We start from the raw sequence: 25,733 nt of genomic DNA on the forward strand, positions 1-25,733 counted from the left end.
GAAAGAGTCTAATATGTCGGTTGAGGTCAGGGGGGCACTCTGCATTTGGTTAGCATGTCCATGTGATCTCCTGGCTTCTTGTTTGGAGTTCTGAGGTGAGAAGGTTTCCCAGCCTCTTCGACTGCTAATTGAATCAGCCTGTCTTCTGTGAACAGCAGGTGGTTATGAATTTTAATTAACCAAAAGGCTTTGAAGTTTCCGGCTGTCTTAGGATCCTTTGGCAACTCCTGAAGTACAGTTCTACTGTCAGAGTTTAGACCGCTAGCGCCGGCTTGTGTCCAAAGCTGGTACTGCACCCATTTTCTTTTTTAGGAGTTGTCTTGAATTTGACAGGAGGATTTTGCTTGACAGCTCTAATCCTTGCTGCCATTGTTTCGATGGGCATCCTTACAGTAGAGTGGTGACCTCCCACAAGAAGGTTGAATCTTTAGAGTGGTCTTGTGCCCATGATTTTAGCAACTTTTTGACATCAATTAAAAACGGATTTTGAACAAATTGAAATGGACATTTTGAGCCTGCACTTCAGAGAAACAGCTGTGATTTCAAGGCGCTTTTGATCTAACAGGCACTGCTATTTTTCCTTTGGGACCACCTTTCACCCCTGGCGCTTCCGGTCCATCACACTTGCACTGGTGGGTGGCGGGTTAGGCGACCATTTTGGTGTGCGCAAAACTGCGCGGTTCTCCTGGTTCTGGGATAGAATGATGGGCGGCGGCTGCTCATCCCCACATCTACCCAGTCTATTGATTTAGTTTTGTTCTGGGATAGAATGATGGGTGGCGACGGCTCATCCCCACATCTACCCAGTCTAATAATTCAACATGGGTCAAAACCCTTGACAATACAGTGACAGAAAACATCCTGTTGCGCGACCTGGATAGGCATCAGAGTGGTGATGCATAAGTCTGCCTGAATTTTAGCCAGGCTGCATCCACAAAAGGACAAGACCGTGGTTCCCATGCCAGCATAAAGTACAGTTAGGAACCTAGCGTTGTTCAGCCAGCTGCATGGCATAGAACCGGGCAAGATCCATTCGTGTGAGAAGTCTATCCTACTGGTGCTGTGACGAGCACGTAGAGCATTGAGACATTTCCAGATATATATAAATACCACCAGGTGATGCCTCAATAACTGAGTGCCTTTAAAAAAACAAAATAGTCAATCACTTTGTTGTAAGATGAATGACATTTCACTCTATTTTCTGTGGGTAGTGCTCAAAATGGTTCACTTGCCACCTGTAGAATCAGAGGACATCTATTACAGAGGGCAACTTGTTCAAGTAGTAGTTACACTTTTGGTCGCGTTGCCAGTCACAAATTGAATGTTATGTCAAGTTATATGTTGATTGGCATTTGTAAGTGACACATTTACCTGCCGTATTGCTGCAGCTACCCTAATTATGTCGGCACTGAGGGAGCGGGGGGGGAAAGGGAAGGGAGGTGAGAGCAGCAGTGGATGGGAGCACAAGCGGGCAGTGAGCTGCCGCTCTGAGGTGGCGCAGGCACACTGTGAAATATTTGAGCCTTGTCACTATTTTTTCACAACTTAAGCACTGCGTGTATCATTTTGACTAGTGTCAATAAGTTAGCATTAAAGAATAGACGTGGTAATGACATCCTGGTGCTGTACCCAGGTTCATTAGACTCGGGCTGGAAGAAGATAGAGTGACAGTCCTTGCTTGAACTCTTTAAACAATAAAAGATCAAATCGTTTCACACTAGTGAAATCCCTCTGATTCAATAATTCAGGCAAGCATCCAAATAAAATATGGGACCTAGCATATTCATTATCAGCAATCAATTAGAGGTGTTCTAGTTGAGGCTTGTTGCGCATGGGCTTCATCCTCCTGCCTGGTGGAGCCCAGAGATGTGGCATCAGAGAAAGCCTGCTTATGGAGGATGAGGATTTTTTCAAGAACTTATGACACGTTTCGGGTGGGACCAAAGTATTGGAATTGGTGAGGCAATTGGTGTGAACTAAGAAAAGCCTTTCCCTTGAAAGAAAGAATGCAAACTGCAGCGCTCGGAAATAGCTCTTTACAAGAGCGTATTCAACAGGCAAAAGAAAGGCTCGCTCGCAGACACGGGTTTCAGAGCGACCCAAAAGTGGTGAAAAATGGGGTTGATGGAGGGGACGCACACACGCACGCACGCACGAACGCACGCACGCACTCTCTCTCGCTCTCTCTCTCTCTCTCTCTCTCTCTCTACTATAACTAGTATTCCTCGGGCTGTTGTGCGCTATATAAATACAAATAAAAACAAACTGCTACTGCTTCTACTAGTACTACTGTGACTACTACCACTAGTCTGGGATATTTATCTTACTGTATGTTGAGCTTTCTTCCATTTTTACCTCACAAAAATGAGGGGGCATCATACCATTATAGCAAAGAAAGTTTGGGGTTTTCTTGTATTACACCAGGTCTGCATACCTAGTAATCCTGCTCATCAACAGTAGTAGTAGTGGTGGTACTAGTTGCAAGTTGTACCGTCAGTGCCTCCGTAGTGGAGATACTGCCAACAGTAGTACCAGTAGTAGTTTCACTTGCAGTAATAGTACTAATAGTACTAGTACCAGCAGTAGTAGTGCTAGTGATATAACTATCACTAGTATCAATGCAGCTAATTGCTGTAGTAAAGTTACTGGTCCTAAGTGGCATTTGAACCTGACACCTTGGCCGCACACTCTCTTCCTAACACTCTCTTCCTAAGTCACCTTTCACTCTTCTGATGCCACAAACTGTCACAATGCTGGTGAGTTGCCCCCCAAACCTCTGCCTACCTTCTCCCATTCCTCTTAAAGTTTAAAGTACAGGGGACACCTCCACAAGTCCCTTCCCCAACCAAGGCATCTATTTATGTAATTGTTTATTTATAACGCGCTTGATACCAGCAAGTGGTTCCTAAGCGCGTGATCGGGATTCAGCTTCCAAGACAAACGTGTTGCCCATGAACTATCCTTCCTCCCTTTCCTTTCCATCAGCCGCTGGACCCTCTTCCTCTTGACCTAGCCCAAGAGCAACGTGCTCCTAAAACCACAATCTTACCATTCAGGTAGCGTGTCTTGCAGCAAGGTGCATGGTGGAAGGCGGGGCATTTCCAAACTGCTAAACTAGTAGTAATAACGGTAGGAAAAATCCTGATGCCAGAGGCCTACTGACCTGTGTTCAAATTGGGATATTTCAGTAGAAGCGACAGCCTAGAAAGACTTGTGGGGCGAGTCAGAATCTATCAGTAGTTAGAGTTATCCAGTAGCAAGTTAGTGTTTTTGAAAAAGCTAGAGGGCCTTATTTTCAAAGCATTTTCCAATGGGATTGCGCCATTGTAAACATTTTTTGTAAATCGGGGCCAAAATGTACTAAAATATAATATGGATCCTGTTTCTTTCGGGCATCACGGCCAGCAAAAGAGGAAGTATATTGACAGTACAAAAATGTGGACATTTTTCAAGAAACCTTTCCTAAATTCAGACGCTAAGAAATTAAATATTCTACCGACTTATTCGCTTTCATGTTTAACATTATTTATTTTTAGTAAACAGGCAATAACATCATGTATGGATGTCACATATTTTTGGGTATAATGTTTACAATAATTGATTTTATAGCCTACAAATGATATAATAAACAAGGAAAGACTACATGTAAGACATTAGTATAAATTAATGTTAGGTACAGTTGAAAGTCACGTTTACTTTACTATATGTGCCCTTATCAACAGTTACTTGCAATATGTTAACTTGCACAATTACAATCTCATATTTACAATATGGTTAAAAAAGAGGTACTATGTCTATTGGTTGTACAGACTTCACAAACACAGGATTAGCAGCACCTTTTATTCTTCACACATGTTATTCAAATACAATAACATATAATCAATCAAAACTATTAACTGTTCAACATGGCCTCCAATGTCTATTGCCTGCATTTCCACTTTATGCTGCAAAAACGATTTGGCTTATAATTCTTCTAAAACTAAGGTCATGCACTTTTAGTGCGGCCAGACACCAGACTACTTTTAATTGGATTGTACACAATGAGAAAATTATTACTGTTGGGAAACTTATTTGTATGGGTTTTCTTGTTTTTAGTAAACCTTGTAAGGTATATATTTTTGAATTTGTAAAACAAAAAGCTGAGTGCCTGGAGGGTTGAATGTGTGCAATTAATAAGACATTTGGGAAGTTCTCATTTGTACCAGCGCTTCGCTTCTATGAAGGAAAGGTTATACCTAAGATTTTATATGGAATCGATGTGATGTTTCTTTGGGTACGGGAGAAACTGGACTATTTAAAAGCATTCATCTGGGGGAAAGATTTGAATTGCTTACCTCTCTGCTCGTGGCAGCCATTATATATCAATTGGGATTGAAATCCGTGGGCCGATTGGACGTATATAACTCAACTATATAGGTTTCAATGTCCGCCTCCAAAATCCTTATACTATGATATGCAACAATGCAACAATTCATTAGTGATAAAAAAAAAAGGGTACAACAGTGAATTCATTTGTAACAATCTGCACAGATATGCAGAGTGCCCTGGGTTTTGTTATTGATGATATTCCCCAAAATGTAATACATTTCAAGCGGACATTCAATGCCGAGGACTGGAAGCACACTATTTTTATAATTATTCTTTTATAAATAAGCAGGGAGGGGGATTCGAACCTGCTTTGTGCTGCCTTGCCCTTCAGCGATCCTTCCTCCCCTCACAAGAGGCACAGTTATGATTCCTTAGTTCATTGAAAAAATGATCATAGGTAGGCTGGCGAGTTGCCATCATACTTGAATACATTCCCAAATCAGAAGGATCGTATGCAATTTATGAGATTGCATTTTAATTTATGGCCAACTTGTGAAATTTAAGATAGAAGGACATTAAGGCCGAGTAACAAGCTCTACTGGAGATTTATTACAAATCCTGCTACGACTGAAACTTTTATAATATTTTGTCCATCCTTAATATTCATCGTTTGTTATAATTTAGACGTTTTATCTACAGACGTGATTTGATTGATTCTGAAAAACTTTGGACTGATTTATTGAATGGTAATTTGCATTCTGTGATTTGGATATACAAAATCTCTGAATTTGACTATGGCTGATGTCAACGTTAATACCTTTTTATTTATAGGATATGAATAGAATGTGTGTTTTTAATATTTTAAAGATATTGTATACCATAAATGATTAAAAAAGACAAAATGATGAATATTCTCCATAAAAGGTTAATCTTATGCATGGCGATGCAAGCTGTCATGGGAATTTGAAGTAGCCAGTGAGGTCCCTGTGAATGTCTGGATTTCCATGCTTCACAATTTGTTTTGTTTTGCCAGTAACATGTCATGCATGATGCAATCCTATTGTCCATGCATGCCACTGGAGATGATGCATAGTTTACAAAGACAGGTTGTGGGAGAATTGGTGATGTCATTTATAATCAAGCGTTTCCCTTCAACATGTCCAGCATCTGCTTGCAAGCCTAGACATTATGGGCTTGATTTACAAAGTCTTTTTCATTAGGATTGTGCCATTGTAAAAGGCTTTTTCTAAATCAGGCTCTATTTCTGCTGTATAGTATTTTCAATGGGATGTCTCCTTTTGCCTCAACCTTAGATTTCCAACAGCACAGCTATTACAGCTACAGCCCAGTGCCTTATGTAAAGCTCTCACATGGAATTGATTACATAGAGTCTTGCTAGTTTATTTTATTTTACTGTCCAAAGCAGGTACTTAGCTCGAGAGCAGTGGAGCACTGTTCGGAGTGTGGGTAGCCTGCATTTGAGCTGGCACCTTTTCATAGTGGCACAGTACTATGAGGTCTGTGCATCGATATGTGCATCCATTGGAATCAGTCCTTGGTCAGGTGTTGTTGAAAGAGCTATGTTTTGCGAGATTTGCGATATTGAAGAAATGTGGGGGCATTCTGAGCTGACACCTGTAACAAGTTCCAGTGGGTGGATGCATGACAAGAGAAAGATTGGTTGTGGGTCCTCTCTTTGCGGACGTGTTGTGATTCAAGCCGGTTCTTCGATTTGCTGCCCGAAGAGCGTGTGCCACCAGATATGTGGGTCTTAGCCACCAGGTACGCTGGTGTGCTACTTGTACCTGCTTTGTAGATGATACATTCAGTTTTGAACAGTATCCTGGCTTGGAGTGGAAGCCAATGTAGTTTGCGTAGGATGGGGGAAATTCGGTCAAATCTCCATGCTTCCATAATAAGATGTGTTGCTGTATGGTGGACTGCTTTTAGGGAAGCAAAGAAGGCAGCTGGGAGACTAAGCATTTCCCCCATTGATGGGCGACATCACAAGGTCCTGTAGTTCGATCCTGAAGTCCTGCGGCAAGATGAAGGGTTTGATTTTTCGAAGGGTAGAGATTCTGAGCCAGGTTATTTCGGCCTTCTTGGCTATGTGTTTATGAAAGGACAGATTGCTGTCAATGGTGAAGCCAAAGGAGCTTGCTGAGTCTGAAAGTTGTGAATCAAATCCTTGTCGACACAAATCATTCAGTCATTGTTGGACAAGTTGTTTTTAGTGGGCGGACAGATGAAGACAAATTCAGTCTTGGGTGGGTTTAGTGTGAGGTAGGCAGTCGACATCCAGGACTGGATGATGGCTAGGTAATCGCGGAGAGGAATGATTTCCTGCATGCTATTTATTCTCATATACAACTGAGTATCGTCTGTGTGTTGGTGGATGGTTTTATTGGGATCTTTGAGGAGAGTGCCAACCGTAACGGTTAAAAAGGATTGGTGAGAGGATGGAGCCTTGAGATACTCCACAGGAAACCTGAAGTTGGTTAGAATGCAATGAGTGTACCTGCACAGCCTCGTGTTTGCCTGAAAGAGAGGAAGTAAAACAATTCAATACAGTGCCAGAGAATCCCATCCTGTCAGCAAGGAGAGAGTGAAGGATGCAGTGGTCGACGGTGTTGAATGCAGCCGAGAGGTCAACAAGGATGTAGAGGCATGAGTCGCTCTTATACATGACTTGGAGAACATCATCCACCACATGGATGGTGGCTGATTCAATACTACGCTATGGGCGTAAACCTGACTGGTAGTCATTTAGGAGGACGAGTTGTTCAATTCTGGCGAGTAGCTGTGTAGCAACTACTTTTGCCAAAATGTTGCCAATAAATGGGAGGATCGTAATGGCCAGGTCATCTGGATCTAGGGCTTTTTCTTCAAAAGAGGTTGTATGAGACCAATCTTGAGGGTGTCTGGGAATAATCCTTTGGTGAGGGAGGCTTTGATGATGCTGAGGAGCACATGGAGTGCCAGGAACGTCAATTGTTTAATGATGGAAGCTGGAAATATATCGTCAGATTAGTAAGTAGGTTTGAGGGAATCAATCATTTTTACGAGATCCAGAAGAAAGAGAGTAGAGAATACAGTCCAGAGGGGCAGTGTGCATGCCAGGGTACAGGGAATGCTAATGCTGCTCGAGGTTGATTAGATGGTCTCTCAGATTTGATCTATTTATTCAATAGAAAATGTGTGATTCTGTCGTATTTTTCCTAAAATGCAGCTACCTCAGTCTTGGGTGAGGGTTTGGTGCAATGTTTTACTACTTCAAAGAGGGCTTTGCTCCTACCACACGGGTGTGGAGTAGTAAGCAGCTTTGTTTATTTATTAAGTTATTTATTGAGCATTTGCTAGGCGCTTATACAACAAAATGCTGTTTCCAACTGCCACAACGCAAATGGGGACGGAACAAGGGAGTAAATCAATAGAAAAAGAACAGAAACATGAGAACGTGTTTCTACTAGGCCTTGCAAAATTTGGATGTGCAAATGCAGTGAGGAGAAGTTCAGGAGATGAGGAAGGGAAGGGCTAAGAACCTCAGGGTCATCTTTGACTCCACTCTTTCCCTCTCCGCCCACATCTCTGAGGTCTCTAAAAAGTCAAATTTCCTACTGCACCTCCTCAGAGGTACTCTGCCTTCCCTCTCCTTCCCCGAGAAGCTCATTGTATCCCAAACTCTGATAGCTTGGACTATTGTAACAGCCTCTTTCTAAATCTAACTGCCTCTACTCTCCACCCTCTGCCACTAATCCAGAACAGGACTGCGAGACTTGTCCTTGGCCTCAAGCCCTTGGATCGTATCTCCCCCACTCTGAAATCTCTCCATGGGCTCGCAGTTGATGCAAGGATTAAACTCAAAACCCTCTGCATTGTCCACAAGGCTTTCTGGGGCCTGGGTCCAAAATACCTTCAACTATCCCTCTGCAAATACCTCCCCTCTCGAGCTCTTCGCTCCTCTACCTCCAACTCCCTCAGGGTCAGTCGTTTTTCAAAGAAACGAGCTGGGGGTAGATCTCTGTCTTCAGCTGGGGCTTCCCTTTGGAATAGCCTCCCTGCCACTCTAAAACTTGAGGAGAACCATCTCCGGTTCCGGAAGCACCTCAAGACCTTCCTCTTTTCTTCTGCCTTCGCTGCCCCTCTCCCCTGCTGATCTGTTCTCTCTTGGCACCGTGCAGTGGCCACCCTCTGTCCTCCGGGCCCAGGTACCTGCTCATCCTGCCACCCTCCCGCACTGCCTCCGGGCCCCCCCTTGCACTAGGGTCTGTATCTCTACCCAGACATCCCACACCCCTTTTTCTTCCTGCACTTACCAGACCTACCCTGTCTGCTGCCTTAAACCTAGCACTTGCAAATTGCTGGCTGCCCTACCACTGTTTGTTGCATTTATTATTTATTTATTGTTATTTATCTGTTATTTATCTATTTCTCCTCTGCTTCACAGTTTCCACTTCTTCCCCCTTCCATGCACTTTTCCCCTCTCCCTCTCCCATGCACTTGCGCATTCTCAATGTCACTGGGCCTAGTAAGATCTGTTTTGTTCTCCCGTGTTCCCCTCCCTTGCCTTGCCTTGTTTCGCTCTGAAACACTTGTGTACGAGCGCGATAGAAATAAAATATCAATATCAATATCAAGGGAAGGGCAGGGAGTGATCAAGGTTTGGGCAAGTGCTGGTGAGCCCAGGACTGAAGTGCAAGGAATGTCAAGGGAGGAAACCCCTGGCTAAGTGCTGGGCAGAGGGATCCCAAGAGTGGAATGCACAGCCACCATGTAGGGGGCCCACAAGGGCAGTGCTGAGGGGGAAGTTACTAGTGTCGACTGGGCAAAAGGCCTGCTACCATGTGAGATTCATGAAGGACAGGCTGCCAGTCTCAGTGGCAGTGGGGTGGTTCTCAAGGGAAGGGAAAGAGGGAAAGAGGTAGAAAAAAGCAGGGTTTAGTTTCCGGAACTTAAGGAGGTCCAGCTCAAGTCTGAGAAGGGCAGGGAGAATGTTCCAGAGAGAGGCACCAGCCAAAGAGAGAGAACCCTGCCCCCTGCTTTGCTTGGAGAAGCATTTGACAATCAGAGAGTTGGAGTTAAGAGGAGCAGAGGGTTCTAGCCTCTAGGCTTTGACCTCGGTAATCAGAATCTTATAGTTAGCACACAGAGATTTGAGAGTGGTGAGGTCTCCTGACTTATAGTTTTTGCACCACCATTTCTCTAGGGCTCTGATTGAGCATTTTCCGAAGGCTAGCTCGGGGGCGTACCATGGGGCCGATGGTTTGGTCTTGGCCTGGCTGGATTTTAGGGGGGGGATGAGCAACTACCAGTTTCATAGCAGAGTTTCTGAATAATTCCAGGAGGCCTGAGGCATTCCCTGTGGTGGGGAAGTCTGCAGAGTTAGCTTCTAGCTCATTGACCAGGAACATTTTTAATGAACGACATTGAGTTAGGGGGCATTTAGCCTGACCTTTGTGAGCCGTAGTCGAATGGGTGACAGATAATGGGATGGCGGCATGTCAGATGACTCAAGTAGGATAGGGTCTGCACAGGTGACGCAGGGGGATGATGTGAAAACTACGTCTAGGGTGTTGCCTCTATTGTGCGGGAGGGAGAGCACAATTTGCTTAAGGTCCATGTAAGCGGTCAGTGTGAAACTTGTGCTTCAAGTGTGCTAGTCAGCCTGAGTCTCAGGGACGTAGAAATCACTGTGAAAGACATTATTTGAATGTGCTAATTTGACAGAGGAAAGTAAGTTGGATATGTCTGCAATGAAACAGTCACTCCTGTGAGTTGGTCTGTAGATGAGGTGGAAGGTGATGGATTCCTTGTGTGATAGAGGGAACCGGCAGGTGAGTCATTCAAATGAGCTTGTTCTGATAGAGGGGATGATGGAGCATGGCCAATCGCTCCTGTGGATGGTAGTCACTCTGTCTCCTGCACTTTCTGGCCGTTCAGCATGTTAGATGCAGTATTATTTGGGTAGCAGGACGTTGAAAACATGTGAGGAGGATGGGTTACACCTTGTTTCAGTGATGTACAGGACATCAAGGTTGTTGTACGAGATGAGGTCAGTGATCTCTGCAGCATGAGCGACTGCTGAGCGAGCACGATCAACACGAGAGAGCATGTACATGTGGTTTTTGGGAGTTGGATAGGGGCAAGGGTAATATTGATGAAGTTGGCTAAGGTATCTTGCCTGGGCTGCCGAGGGCACTTGGCCATTCGTACCCTAGTGGGGTGTGGAGGGAGGTGATACATGCGATGTTTTTTGGTGAGTAGCAATAGTAACAATTAACTTGTAGGTAAAAAGCAGGATAGCGGGTCCGGCCCTTGATCCTATCAGGCACAAACAGGTGAGGTCCTTGTCTTCGCACGTCTTTTGCAGAGGATGCTGGCAATGAGGACGCCTAAGGAGGACTGATTAAATATGTGGTGGGTGGAGCAATTGAGTGGCCTACTCAGTGCTGTATGGCTGGGGCAGACCCACAGTCCTTAAGTAGAAGCTTGGAAGGCACGAAAACTGGAGGTGGGTGAGGCAACTGAGTAGCAGGGGCAGCTTACGTATCCAGCAGCCTACTGTAGAGGAGCAGTTACAGGCCTCTGCAGGAAATCCCACCCCCCTACCTCCTGTATGTTGGAAGCCTGAGATCGTGCCTTGTTTGACACCAGCAGTTGTGTCAATATCACAGCGGATATTCAAAAGAAGGTATCCACAGAGAAAACCCTATTGAATGTATTCCTCAAAAGACGACAATCTGAGGGAGGAACTCCCAGAGGGAATATAAAAAGGAGCAAAGAGAGAAGTTAGTGATGTCACAAGAAAATGCGTGACGCCCCGAGAATACTGGCTGAAGTAAATGCATGGATCTTACAGAAACTGATGACGAAGTTAAGAATTGAGTAAACTTTCATATGCGAAAGAAGATTGCACATGTGCAAAGTGCTGCAGGAAATCAACTGTTCAATAACTGTACAGATGCAGAAAGGCAAGTTGATTAAGTAATCTTAGAAGCTGGCTATATGTAGTGAATTGACGGCAGGTGAAGCCAACCTTGTATAGGAGCTGGACATCGGTGTCATGAATTTAGTAAGCCAGGACCCATAGAGAGAAAAGGCGAGAATTGTGTCACAGCAAGAATAAGCTGAGATCATGGAAGTGCATGGCAAGGCTGTCTGGCCTGGTATCAAAACAAAAGCAGCCATGGTCGGTTATCTATTCTTGAAAGCAGTGAACGTGGGAAGGATGAATCATTCCTTCTTAACGTGCAAAGAAAGAACACCAACAGTGCCAAGTTGTATTCATTTAAGACATTTAAATTCTGCAAAATGGACCAAATTGTGGTTTCCTGTCAAGTGAGCCAACAATGGAAATAGAGTTGAGCTTGGAGTCCTAGAACAATGATAGTGAGTGCCTGCACTCCCATATATTTCCACAGACAAGGATACTTTGTTTGTTTGTTTATTTATTTATATTGCACACTAAACCCCGGGGTATCTGGGTGCATTTACATGTTACAGACAGGAGTAGCATAGGTACAGAGAGGAAAGATACAAGGGATAGTATACATTACAAAATCGTCATAATCAAATACACAATGCTCAATATTTACAGAGGTACATTCAAGATATTTACATGTAAGGAATGTTATGGACAATCAAACATCCTGAGAGAAGAACCATGATTTCGTTTTTCCTGAAACTTTGGAGGGATGGTTCTACTCTTAAAGTCACTGGCAAAGAGTTCCAGAGTGTGGATCCTTTTGCAGGAAAGCTGCTGCCCCCTGCTTTCTTAAGCTTATATCTGGGAACTTTGAGGCAATGTGCATGTAGGGATCTAGTAGGTATTTCTGATGTGTTTTTGGAAAATGTGTCAGCTAAGTATTTAAGCGCTGAGTTTGTGAGGCATTTGTAAGAAAGGGATAAAGATTTGAGGTTCATTCTGTCCTTCACTGATAGCCATTTAATATTATGTCTAAGAGCTGAGAAATGTTGTGTTCTGGGAAAGTTTAGCACAGTTCTTTATGCATTATTTTGCAATATCTGTAGTTTGCGGATATTCTGTTTGCTCGAACCTAAGTATAGGGCAATACAGTAGTCTATTTTAGACAAGATTAAGGCCCTGGCCAAGGTGGTACAACTTGAAGTCGACAGGAATGGTTTACACGCGTTGATAAGTTTAAGGCAGTATCCAGGTAAAAGCCTTAGGTTTTTACCTCCTTAGAAACTGTAATGTTGTTTCCATCAACATTAAAGGATTTACAATTGTTGCTTATTTTATTTAGTCTTGCTGTAGAACCAATGAGAAGGAGCTCTGTCTTATCATTGTTAAGACAGAGGCCATGAGTGGCCATCAAACCTTGGATAATAAGGTAAATCTTGTTAAGCAGGATAGAATCGGTGTTGTGATTGCCAGTGATAGGAATGAGAATTTGGGTGTCGTCAGCATAGTTAGTGTAGGAGACACCCAGATTGTCAAGATCGTTAAATAGAGGCTTAGTTAATATGTTGTATATTGTAGGAGAGACGCACGATAACTGCGGTACTCCACATGTGATGGGTGTGGGCTCGGCTGAAGCATTGGAGAAAAAACCCTGGGGGCTCGATTTTCCAAGAAAGATTGAATCCAGGCCGTGGTATCGGCGGAAATGTGTGCTGCTAATTTTAAGTGATTACATAAGACTTTGTGATTCATTAAGTCGAATGTGGCTGAGAAATCCAAAAGAAGGAGGAGGGCAAGTTTGCCATTGTCCTTAATGTCATCCATTTGGTTTTTCAAATTGATTAGAGCTGATTCTGTTCCATGTTTGGGTCTGAAGCCAGATTGACGCAATGACGCAAACCCAAGAGATTGTTAGATTCAAGGTAAGTTTGTATCTGTAAGTAGGCCGCCCTATCTAGTATTTTCGGGAGAAATGGGATTGTTGTTATTGGTCTGTAGTTAGTCGGATGTTGGGGTCTAGGAGTGGGAGGACCCAGGTGTCTTATAAATTGGTAGTCACAGTAAATGTATGAAATGAAGAGTTTATTAATGTCGTGATGAATGGCACTAGTTCCCTAACTTTGTCTTGTATTATCAGTGCTGGGCGAGAATCTCCCTGGCATCTAGAAGTTTTGAGAGAGGATATTATGGTCACAACTTCGTGAACAGAGACTGGTCTGAATTGGAAGCATTTACCTGGTTTTGTCTGGGCCAGTGGTAGTTTCTGCAAGAGGGGGTCCAGAGAGAGGGTGAACATTTTAGTTTCGATTTTCTTTTGAAGGAGATTGATTTTGATTGGATAAGGCATTTAGAAAATGTTTACACCAGGACTTGTCCATGGTAAAGGTTTCAGTTGGAGGAGTAGGGGACTCTAGCTCTTTTAAGATGGTGAAGAATTCTCTGGTGTTTGAGTTGGCATTGTTGATTCTATTGTTAGAAATGTCTCCTTTAGTTTGAAGGATCTCAGATTTGTATCTAGTGGTGATTTTGCAGAGTTTATCCTTGTTCTCCACAGTGATTCAATGTTTCTTTTTGCCTCATCACGACCCTTGCGGAAAGGGGTTTGCGGCAGCGTTAGCTGCGCCAACCCCTTTCCGCCAATTACGAGGTCCCTTTCCGCCATGGCGGTTTTTACACCTGCTTTTAGCAGGTGTAAAGAACCATGGCGGTAAGGGACCATGGAGTTAATTACGCCACCGTAATTTACGGTGGCGTAATTAACGCCTTCCCCACTCCCATTATGCCCTATGTGGCAAAAATGGGAATGGGGAAGGGTAAATGGGGATTGGGGATTTACCGCCCCGCCAAGGTCGGAATGGGGCGGTAAATCCCCTTACCGCCATGGCGTAAATGTAGTTTGCGCCATGGCGGTAAAGTCACGGCCCTGGCGGTAACTTACCGCCAGGGTCGTGATGAGGCCCAAGTACTTTGAGGATAAGAGTGAACCATGAATATAGATGTGCTTGAGGTTTATCTTTGCACAGTTTTAAAGGAGATATTTTGTCCATTGCTTGTTTGATAGTGTGGTTATAAAGTTCTACAAGTGGTGATGGGTCTGAATTAGTAGATGTGTGAGTGGTAATAGGATGGAGTAGCAGTGATAACTTCTCCACTGTTATATTACGCTTGTTTCTTGTAAATGCAGGAGGGGTCAAAAGAGTCGCTGAGTTAGATGGGACACTGCCTTGTAGTATGAAGGAGATCAAGTGATGATCGGTCCAGGCACACTGTTCGTTGGACATAATTTTGGTGTTACAGCTAAAATCTGCTAGCCAATCCAGTGTTCTTCCTTTGGAATGTGTAGGCTCGTTAATACGATGAGTGAAGTCTAGTTCGGTGATGGTGTTAGCAAGAGTTGAAGCATTGTCATCTTTTGAGTCATTAAGGCCTAGGTTGAGGTCACCTAATAGTATGACTTGTGAAGCATGTTTCGTGTTACAGGTGAGTGGGGAGATGATGTCTTCTTCAAATGTTGAGTTGGGGCCAGCTGGTCTGTAAACGAGATGCATAATTATTGTGCGTGATGCTGTGAGAGGTAATTTGACAATCAGAAGCTCTCCTGAAGGGAAAGTGGAGTGAGGGAGTGCCCTTAGTCCCAGTTTGGTTTTAGAAATGAAGGTGATGCTACCTCCTCAGGCATTCTCTCTATCTCCCCTGAGTAGGGTATAATTTTCTAGTAGGAATAATGCCAGACCAAGTCCAAAGACAATCTTCATGGCAGAAGGCATGAGTGATGAGAGATGGTGGGCTAATTTTGTGGGGAGACGAAAGTCAAGTCCACCTCTTGGCACCTGGGTCTGAGCTTACATGCTGCTAAGTGAACCAGATGTTCTAGTCATGGCAGGAGCATGTTATAGTTTGAAGACCAATGATAAACTGTGTACTTAATAGTGTTGAAGATTACATGTTTCAGAGGTAGGCATTAATTGTCCACCAGACAGTGGGTAGCCAATCACAATCCTAGTCCCTATAGAAAGTATATTTAGCTGTCTCCCTTAACCAATCCCAACCCTTGATAGGTTTTCTATTATTTGCCACGTAGTATGACATCACCTCTGATGTATCTTTTGCATATAAGGATGTTTTATGAGAAAATCGCTGAGAGCCTGGGCGAACGTCCGTTGATGCCCTTTGTATCTCCCTGTTTTAGATAATTGTTAATAAAACAGTATCTTTGCCATCTTCCTTTGTTGATTTGATTAATTGGTGTTAGAGTTATTCTGAAACCTCATCGATTGCATCCACGTTACTAAAGGGCAATAAGCTCACTTCTTAATGCTGTCCCAATATTTTCGACAATGACAGAGTTGGAGTTTTTGGTAAGCAATTTACTTATATTGTTTAGCTTGCAGTTATTACATTTGAATCATTCATGACACAAGACAGATATTCGACATTTGGACGATCAGTTAATATTGATTTGGGAATTGAAGAATCCTGCCATATTCTTGTCAGTGCTATACTAAAGCCAATATATATCAGGGGATTTTAACTTATCATTGCAATACAAATAAAAAAGTATGTTGCAGCATCAGAACTAAATATGGAGGATGAGTCTGCAGTATACAATCCTACCTAGTAGTTTATGGAGCTTTTTCCTAGAGAGTGTGATGTAGTTTCTTCTATGCCCAGTAAACTGTAATAACCCTAAGCTGCTTAAAAAGCCATCACAATCGAGCATCCATGTTGGTTGTGGATTCAGGTCACCAGAGCTACCTTTTATAATCCATATTTACGTGGTAGACATTTTGTCAAATCTTTCATAGAGTTTCTCATGTTGCCAGAGTTGACAAAAGGCAATTACTAGTTTCTGGGGTTTTCTCTTTCAGTACTCTGCTTTAAGTCCACTTCACGGGTCCGAAATGGCTACAAAGAAAATTGCAACTATCAATGATGTGTGTGAATCGATGAAGCAGCAGCTCTTGGTTTTGGTCGAGTGGGCAAAATACATCCCAGCATTCTGTGAACTTCCACTGGATGACCAGGTGAGTAAAGAAGCCAATCACAGGCAATGACCTCCACCCAAGCATGGGCTTCAATTGTGTCCAGAACATACAACTGTGACCAGATCATCAAAATGTCGCCCTTGCCCAAAGAAAATTGATCTAATTATTCTTCTGCCATTTTTGCTGATTATATGGGGATGGAGTAAATTTAATATATAAATGAAAATACCTTCATTAAGGCAAACATGAAGCAGGCTATTTTATTTCACTATGTCTGCTGCGTAGGATAAAATGAAATGTAGTAAACAAATATCTATTTATGCTACACTACAAATATTAGCATAATAACAAGTCGATGTATTTTAAGGTTTTAAGGCAATAGGGATTGGGACAATACTTGTCTGTACTGTTCTGTATTAGATAATGTTAGATAATCTGGTTCATGGGTCAGCTACTAAGGCTTCAGTCTGAAAACAAATTAGGTCTCAGAGCTGCCCTTCCCATATCAACCCAGCGCAACCTCTCCTATTACACACAAAGCCTTGGAGCCAAAGGCAACCCATCATCGCTTCTCTTTGAACCCAAGTTAAGATCTATCTATTGGATAGCAAGCAGGTGTGATATCCACCTTTTTTTAGGGGCAAGGGTGCCCAGTGATTCCTGAGGGTGGATTTCTTTCTCAGGCAGAAGGCTAAAGTGATCTTGAAATGTAAATCAATATAATTATATTGAAGATTCTGACGCAATGTAGCATGTAGAGCAATTGTCAATGTGCAGGGTTATTGTCACAAAATAATGGCTCACCCCCAAGCTATTCTCCAAGGCAACACCAAGGGCTACACATTGTGCAAGGGTCCTTATCGCATGTCATAATAACTCCCCCATCACCCTCAAGTCCCCCCGCCCTCAGGTCTGTAATGCTATTGGCACCTGAAGTTGTGTAATTAAGAAGGGCAGTGTTTACATTGTGGGGGGGGGTAATACATCAATGTTACTTACAGTTGATTAATTGAATTGCATATGATCCTCTCTGCCTGCCAGTGAAATACATTTTTTCTGAGCTGCTTTTTAGGCAGCTCCTCGAGTCATAGTGTTTTTAATGAGGCCTGTACCAGAGCTTATAGACTGCATTATGAACATTCTGATTGGCTGACAGGTGCTCCATAATGGGAGCCATGTGCTAATAATTGTTACATCACAAACAGCACAGCAGACTATCAGGAGAGCACTTTACAAGATCACATAACATGCCAGTGGCAGACATGACTGTTGACTAACTTTGACTCTATGGCGATGAAGAAGTGATGATGTGGTGCATTGCATGTGAAATGTCAGTTCACGGTGTGTGATGGTTTGAAACTTCTAATAGCCAATTGGGATGGTTACACGATGCAGTCGTCTGTAAAGTGCTATTTTTCTGTCCATAGCGCTACATTTGCGCCCTCTTTCTTTTTTGCAACAACCATATAGGCATTAGATCATAAAATGGCAACTGCAAGCCTGACTAACAGGTCCATTACTGGTTTCATAGAATTGACAGGCACAGGTATCCATCTCTATCCATAGTAGAGTTTCTGACGTCACAAAGAAGCATTACGAGGAGACAGGTGATCGCATGGAAATTTCTGCAAGTTGCATGGACGTTTGAACCCATTCAGCTTTGCTTGCCATGCTGCATGATTGAGTTTAACTGGTGAATTACAATCAAATCCTGGCCTCCTGATCCCCATAATTTGTGTTCAAGTCTTTGTAACGCACATGTTTTCTTCAAATCATTGTAATAGAGGAGTCACCAAATATGTCACCATTTAATTAACTTTGTGTGCTGTGCTTGCAGGTTTCATTGCTGAGAGCGCACGCGGGTGAGCATCTGCTCCTTGGAGTGGCCAAACGCTCGATTCCATATCAGGATTTCCTGCTGCTAGGTAAACCAACTCAAGCTGGATTCTGAAAGTAGAACTTCTTGATATACAGGGGTGTGAAACCTGCAACACTCCAGGTGTGGTGGTTTTCTCTACTCGGTCTCCCACACCATTACCAATGCTGGGTATGGTGTGAATTCAATTCAAGTGCCAGTATGTACTGTTGAGTTGTGTTTCAATGGGTAGTTATGAATCGAGTATGGCGCCATGCAGCATTCAGAAGTAACTGCACAATCAGAAAATGTATTTTGAGACTATTGCACTATTCCCATTCTTTTTGGTGCCAAGCGTGCAACACATCCTGCAATGTGTCCACAGATTCATAGCAGCCCGGCCTGCTTTTTGTGCATCACCTTTCACACATTCTATTCTAGAACAGACCACACTTGGCTTCCTTGCTTGGCAGTCCTGAGTTACTATTCGGCAGTTGCCCAGTGGAAACATTTAATAGGTATCCCCGGGTCAATAAGCAACCATGATTTAACTGGGCTTCTGGAGAACAACTTGAGCCAAACACTAACTACTTATTACTTCTCCAAAGTGAGCCACGCATGCAATGCTTTTGAAGGAACACATGGTTAGAAAATACCAACAGTCCACCTTAATGAATCCACATGCAGCCAAATTACCACAAAGCATTCTACTTGCCCTTCTCCGTCACCCCATCCCTAGGTTTGTGGCATTTCACTCACGTTCCCATCCTCTTATCTTCTGCCTCTCTTTTCCCCTTTATCCTCACAGAGTATGGTGTGGTTATTGTAAGCTTGCTCACAATACGCCAACCTCCAAGCAAACCAGGCACTCCGAGACCACTACGGTGCTAATTTGGAGCAGTTTAAAAGCCTTGCACGATGCCATGCAGATATTCCCAGGCAAGCATACCCATCACTGACTCTGCCAGGACCCACCCAAGCTCTGAGGCATGTGCCTGTGATGACATTTCTCACACTCCCTACCAACCAAAAAAGACTCTACATATGTTTATAAAATGCATCTATTTTATCACTAGATAAGAACGGATATCCTCTGCTCACCCGGGAGGTGGTTTCTGAATATCCCAATGAGCAAACACTAGTTCATAGGATTACTAGTTCATAGGATTACTGTTTGGTGTTTGTCCTTTGACATTGACAGAATGGTACACCAAGAACAAATGTTGGCAATTCTGGTCCATATGTGTGTGCAGTGTCTGGGCTATTTAAAAAAATGACTTGCTGTATGGATTCAGCCAAACGTGGTCCAAATTTCAGTTGGCCAGTTGCAAATCCTTGTTTGTAGTTCCAGAGAAATAAGGGTTTTTGGACATAGGGGTATATAGGATTGCAGGTGGAAAATAATAGTCATTCAAATCCGTTGGTTGTCTTCATGACCATCAGTCTGGCTTCAGTGCTGCCAGAAGCACAGAAATTGCTCTCCTGAACATCCGTGAAGACCTGCTCTCCAACCTTAACACCCCTTGCGTCCTCACCTTGCTTGATCTCTCTTCTGCCTTTGACACTGTCAACCATGCCATCCTGCTCAACCGTCTCCGAGACAACCTGGGTATCACTGGTCAGGCTCTGGCGTGGCTGACTTCTTTCCTCTCTGACCGACCATCCCAGGTCCAACTTGGGTCCTTCCTCTCCGCTATCTTTTTCTCTATCTGTGATGTCCCCGAGGGGTCCAACCTCTCTCCCTGGCTGTTCAACCAATACCTGGCACTTCTTACCCACCGCATCGCCGCTCTCTGCCCCAACTTTCAGTGCTATGTGGATGACACCCTGCTCGTTTTCAGGCTATCCTCGGCCTCCTCCTCTCCTACCCTCATCTCTGATTGTCTGTCTGCTATCCAGGAGTGGTGTGCCACCAATGACCTCTGCCTTAATGCCAGTAAGACTGCGATTCTCCTCATCGGCACACCAGCTCCCTCCTTCCCTGTAGCTCTCTGGCTGGCCTCTCTTGGACCTTTTCCTGCTCCCACCTGCAAGGCTAAAAACCTCGGTGTCATCGACTCCACACTCTCCTTCTCTCCTCACATCTCTGACGTCTCTAAGAAGTCACACCACCAGCTGCACCTCCTCAGAGGTATTCTACCTTTCCTCTCCTTCCCCCAGAAGCTCACTGTCTCCAGAGCTCTGGTTCTCTCTAGGCTGGACTATTGTAACAGCCTCTTTCTAAATCTGCCTGCTTCTACTCTCCGCTCTCTGCAACTTATCCAGAACAGGACTGCGAGAATTGTCCTTGTCCTCAAGCCCAGGGATCGTATCTGTCCAGGACTGAAATCGCTGCACTGGCTCCCAGTGGCTGCAAGGATTAAGTTCAAAATCCTCTGCATTGTTCACAAGGCCTTCTGGGGCCTGGGACCGCAATACCTTCAACTCTCTCTTTCTAAATAATCTTCCTTCTCGAGCTTTTCGCTCATCTGCCTCCAACTCCCTCAGGGTCAGTCGCTTCTCCAAGCAATGAGTTGGTGGTAGATCTCTTTCTTCGGCTTCTGCCTCCCTCTGGAACAGCCTCCCTGCCTCCCTTAAACTTGAGGAGAACCATCTCTGGTTCCGTAAGCACCTCAAATCCTTTCTCTTTGCTTCTGCTTTTTCTCCTCCTCTCCTCTGCTGACCTCCTGGCTGTAACCGGAACTGCACTGGCTACCTGGGCACCCTCTGATCTCGGGCCCAGGTCCTTCCCTACCAGCGTCACACACCGGCACTGCCCACCTGGCAACCCCTGCACTTGGGGACTGTCTCTACAGTTCCCCCTACCAGCCCTTGACACCTGATGCCCACACTTACCCATGCACTTGCCACATGCTGGCCGTTTACTTACTTATTGTTATCATCTTTCCCATGTACTGCACTGTCCCAGCCCCCTTCCCATGCACTTGCACAATCTGAATGACACCAGGCCTAGTAGGATCATTGTCCGTTCTCCCATTGTTCCCTCACTTTCCTCGTCGCGCCTTGAAACACTTGTGTATAGGTGCGTCATAAATGCCATATCATAAATGTATGCACAAAACTACTATATATTATATACACTTCATAAAATCAAGAGCAGTGGGGGTTCAACTGCTTTATAGAACCTACCATAAGGTTGTACCCAGTGTTAGGTGCCCATAAATCTCATGAAATGCACTTGCTGCTATCAGACATTTAAGTCGGTCTTTAGCGCCCATAATGCCATGTACAGCCCTCTACACTAGAAAGCCGGGTATTTAAAGTTTACTGATAGCTCATCGAGAATAAGCACATTGGGCCCGATTCATTGAATATTTTCCTGGTTCAAAGTGAATTTGCACTGCTAAAAAGTGACTTTGCACAGCCGACTTGACTTTGCACAGCCAACTCTGATTCAAGGAACCGTGCAAAGTGTATTTTTGCCGTTCAAAGTCCGTGTAAAGTTATGTCTTACTGCAAAATGACTATCTGCTGATGACTTTGCACAGACTTTGCACAGCAAAAATACACTTTGCACGGTTTCATGAACCAGGGTTTGTGTCGGCTGTGCAAAGTCACTTTTCGTCAGTGCAAATTCACTTTGAACTGGGCAACTATTCCATGAATCGGCCCCACTGTGTTATTTGGAAGAGGGAAACTCAAAGGCTGTAATGGTGGGAGCAGGATTGAGCGGGCAGGAGGGTGTGGGGTCTTGCTGTGTATTTGAAAAAGTAGTGATTGACTCCATGCCTTTCGCTCTATGCAGGAAATGACTTTATCATCCCGATGCACTGCCCGGAGCTGGAAATTGCTCGGGTCGCCACCCGGATCCTGGACGAGCTGGTGAAGCCTTTGAGGGAGATACAGGTTGATGACAGTGAGCACGCGTGCCTCAAAGCAATCATATTCTTTGACCCTGGTAAGATTTCCTCTTGGACCTCCCTCTTTCCTTTCCGACTGGGGTGTCCGACTCTCAACCTCACTGTGCACGGTAGGGAGGGATCATAAATAACAGTGCACCTTTATTTGAACCTTGTTTGCATAATTGGATAATACCAGGTTCAAAGAGATAGTCAACAGGTGAAAGGATCTTCAAGGCTTGCCCATCTACTGACTTTGGTGTTTTCCTTTGCATTCTGGTACTTGTGGTCTGCACAGGCTGCGAGGGGGAAATCAGAGATTACATAGAGGAAGACAATTAGGAAGCCTTATAATGCAAAGGAGAAGCCAAGATTTCAAATGATGCTCGCAGCCAATACACGTGCCAGTATTTCTCTGATCACTGAAATATTTCTCACTTCACAGATTTAACCCCTTGCGCTATATAGGCAACATTTCCGGAAGGGTTTAAGCAAGGTATGTGCACTTACCTGGCGTGTTCGTAGCTCCCATCTACGTGGGACAACTCTGGGCCAGAGTAAGGATCTGTTTCCAACCTTGACAAGGAGACATTTGACTCCCAAAAGCAACACCCTCCTCCCCCCTCCTTTGTCTCCCGCCTCCCCGGCAACATTTTAATAACAAATCTCGTATCTGCTTGCTCTGATGGCGCTGTCTGCTTCCGCAACCCTGCAAGGTTGATGACATTGCCTTTTGGGTTCGCCTAGCCATGGTACTTTCCTGGTGCCTTTACACATGTGAAGTAGGCCGAGGGTGTTCGGGAGGGGCAGGGATTGGGAAAGACGTATGAGATCCATACATAATTACAGAGAGAGGGGGGTAATGGCTTCATGTTTAGCTACATCATAGAGCACTGAGGTGGTCATTGGTCCCCATAGTTTAATGTGCTCTAAAGCCCTTCAGCATCTCACATTAAACATTCCTTCTAGCTTTTCATGACTTCAAGGTCTAGTTTTGTTTTTTGATTGTATGCTGAAGGGGCAGTTGCACTGCATCTCTAGTGCCACCTAGTGACAGGCAGATGATATTTTTCTCTGCAAGTTGATCACCACAAAAAGGCACATCTACATTGTGTGTATGTGATGCCTTCACTGCTTGGACAAGACATTCACTTTCCTTGAGTTTGCTGGGGTGGTCCGGAAAGGGCCCATTGATGAAGAGGGGTTCACATTGCATATTTATGACTGGGGTGCAGCAAAGTTGCTGCGATGTTACCATTTTATATGTATCCAGTGTAGTTAAATGTGAATGGGATGTGTTACTTCAAATGTTGCTTTGTGTTCAAGATTGATGCATGTTAGATTTACATGCGTGTAGCAAGATAAATGCCAAAACCACCAATGAAATATAAAACACGATCCAGATATGGTGTGCGATGAAGTGCCTAGAGGCTGGGTGGCGAGCAGTTTCATAATGCGCATGCGAGGAAGGGGACTGGTCACGAAGGTCCCACTGTAAAGAAGAGACAATGGGCCTCATTACGACCCATGCGCTAATGGGTTAACGGCGCCGTAAAAGGCTGCGGCGCCTTTAACCTATTAGTGCCTAATTACGAGATCACTTTGCGGGACCCGACCTAAACCTAAAGGGACCTTGGTGCTAATTACAGTGCCACAATTTGCGGCACCGTACTTAGCGCCTTCCCCATTCCCATTGAGCCCTATGGGGCAAAAATGGGAATGGGGAAGGGCCATGGAGGAAGGGGGAATTACCGCCCCGCCAACCTTGTAATGGGGTGGTAATTCCATGGCGGAGTCGGTAATTTACCGGCATGGACCATGGTGCTAATAGCACCATGGTCTTCCTCCAGGGTCGTAATGAGGCCCAATATTCATTAAACATGCATGCACACTGAGATACATACACATGGAATGTATAGATCTATCCGTAGTGAGCCTTTATGAATTCATTAAACTTTGGAGTCAAGAGTTTGTGTGGTGAATTTTAAGCTACTGGGAAAATCTAGTTCTTCAGGGTTGAAGGGCGGTGGAGGAATAAAGATTAATCAACCAGTTGAAAAACTGGGCAAGGGTTTATGACCTGGTAGTTTCGCACCCTAAAAAAGGTGGGGTCCGCACTGATGCCTCCCTCAACCGGAATAGAAATGTAGACAAAAAAGCTTCTGAGGGAGACACGTATAACTTCTGTGACTCTGACCATTGAACTCTCATCCTCAATCGTACTCAATACACCAACCTTTCAAAACCTATTCCTCCTGCATGGACATACCCAAGGTCTTATAACCAACACAATATGTTTGTATTCTAAATTTCAATGTACAAAAATAAATATTTTATTATATAAAAAAGGAGACAAAAAATACAAATAAACCAATGACAATTTCGTGTCCACTGAATGTGGACTAATCTTCACAAGCAATTTGTGATGGGTTAGCAGAAGTGACTCAATATACTGGAAAAAGGTGTGTTGTGAACCAAACTGACACAGAATTCACTTCTCTCTTCCACAGACATGAGTCTGGACTTAGAGCCTAAATTCCTTTCATCTGGCCATATGCAATATTAATAGTCATCTTAGATATTTCCCTTAGACCAAATGACATCGGCAAACACGTGCAATACAGACAGCTGGTAAGCTATAGTGTGCTCCATCACAGATCCGCATTAATAAACTAATGGCGGAATTAGATAAAAGATTGGATTTCTTTGTGTAGGTTTTGACCAATCAAGTATGGGGGTGGATTGTAATCAAATATATGGCAGTGTTTTAACTGTTACAAAAATATTTATAACATGTCAATTTATGTGGTTCTGTGAGACTCGGGTTGCTTTGACTCTATAGCATCATCTAGCCCCTCTCCGGACGATTGTACAATAAACTTGCTTTGCATACAAACGTGCAATCATTCCTTAAGCCGTGGCCCTGCTTTGGGGTAAGGTGATTAGGGTCCCTTCCATACAAGTAAAAAATGTACTCATTAATCATTTTTATAATAATAGTTCTGAAACAATGTAAACCTCCATTGCGGTCTCCATGGTGAATTTATTTTGAAGTGGCGTGTCCGCAGTGTAGCACGGTATAAAGCAACTGCGAAATAAAAATAATAACACATGTTGAAAGGAAGGAATGTTAAGCACTTTTGTGCACCATCATAGATATTGTAATTTATTAAGGTGAGTGTGTATGCACCATTTACAATTTGCATGTATGCACAACTTACAATGTTCCCTAAAGTGAATATTAGCATGTTGTAGGGAAAGATAACAAATGCCTATACTTTTAATGCTGATGGAAAGAAGGTTTAAATTTATGCAGAATTAGCATCCTGAAGGTTATGCTTCAGCCAAACGAAAGGCTCGATGTGCACACTTTACCACTATTGGCCTGCATAGCTCGAAGCACAATTGGACCACCAGTTCACTTACTATCTCCACAAGGACTGCCCAGCCTCCATCATCCTCCTTGCCTCCACTCTCCTTACGCCTCGTGCACCCGCAACTGGCTCCTCTCTTCCTTTTCGCACACAGCATGCATTTCAACTATCAATGACAACAACTTAACCCTTTTCTACTTCACGTTATGCAATTTTAAAAACTATGCTGATTTCTGAGCTTGAAAACCTTCTTTTTCTGCCCATTTTTTTCAGCCAGGCCCTCTTTCTTGGGTGCTAATCGCCTTATAGCCTGCCGTTACTGCCTATACTGCCCTGCAGGTCTAGACTGCAAACCAAAACAGGCACTGGAAATAATTTTCAAAGTGGCCCCATATTAAACATTTTCAACAAGTCCAACACTTTTCCTGTGAGAAAATGTTGAAATAA

At 43.9% G+C, this 25,733-nt stretch overlaps 1 protein-coding gene across 1 annotated transcript in view; it reads left to right on the forward strand.

The window, feature by feature from the left end:
• LOC138521051 (hepatocyte nuclear factor 4-beta-like) overlaps window positions 1-25,733 on the forward strand; it is a 395,333-nt gene that overhangs the window by 323,694 nt on the left and 45,906 nt on the right. The window contains exons 5-7 of the mRNA XM_069633573.1: window positions 16,102-16,257; window positions 18,056-18,143; window positions 21,819-21,971. Coding sequence (XP_069489674.1) covers window positions 16,102-16,257; window positions 18,056-18,143; window positions 21,819-21,971 — 397 coding nt within the window. The remainder of the gene's footprint in view (window positions 1-16,101; window positions 16,258-18,055; window positions 18,144-21,818; window positions 21,972-25,733) is intronic.

This window comes from Ambystoma mexicanum, chromosome 1q (genome assembly GCF_040938575.1).
Source record: "Ambystoma mexicanum isolate Mex_15411 chromosome 1q, UKY_AmexF1_1, whole genome shotgun sequence".
In the NCBI taxonomy this organism is placed as follows: domain Eukaryota; kingdom Metazoa; phylum Chordata; class Amphibia; order Caudata; family Ambystomatidae; genus Ambystoma; species Ambystoma mexicanum.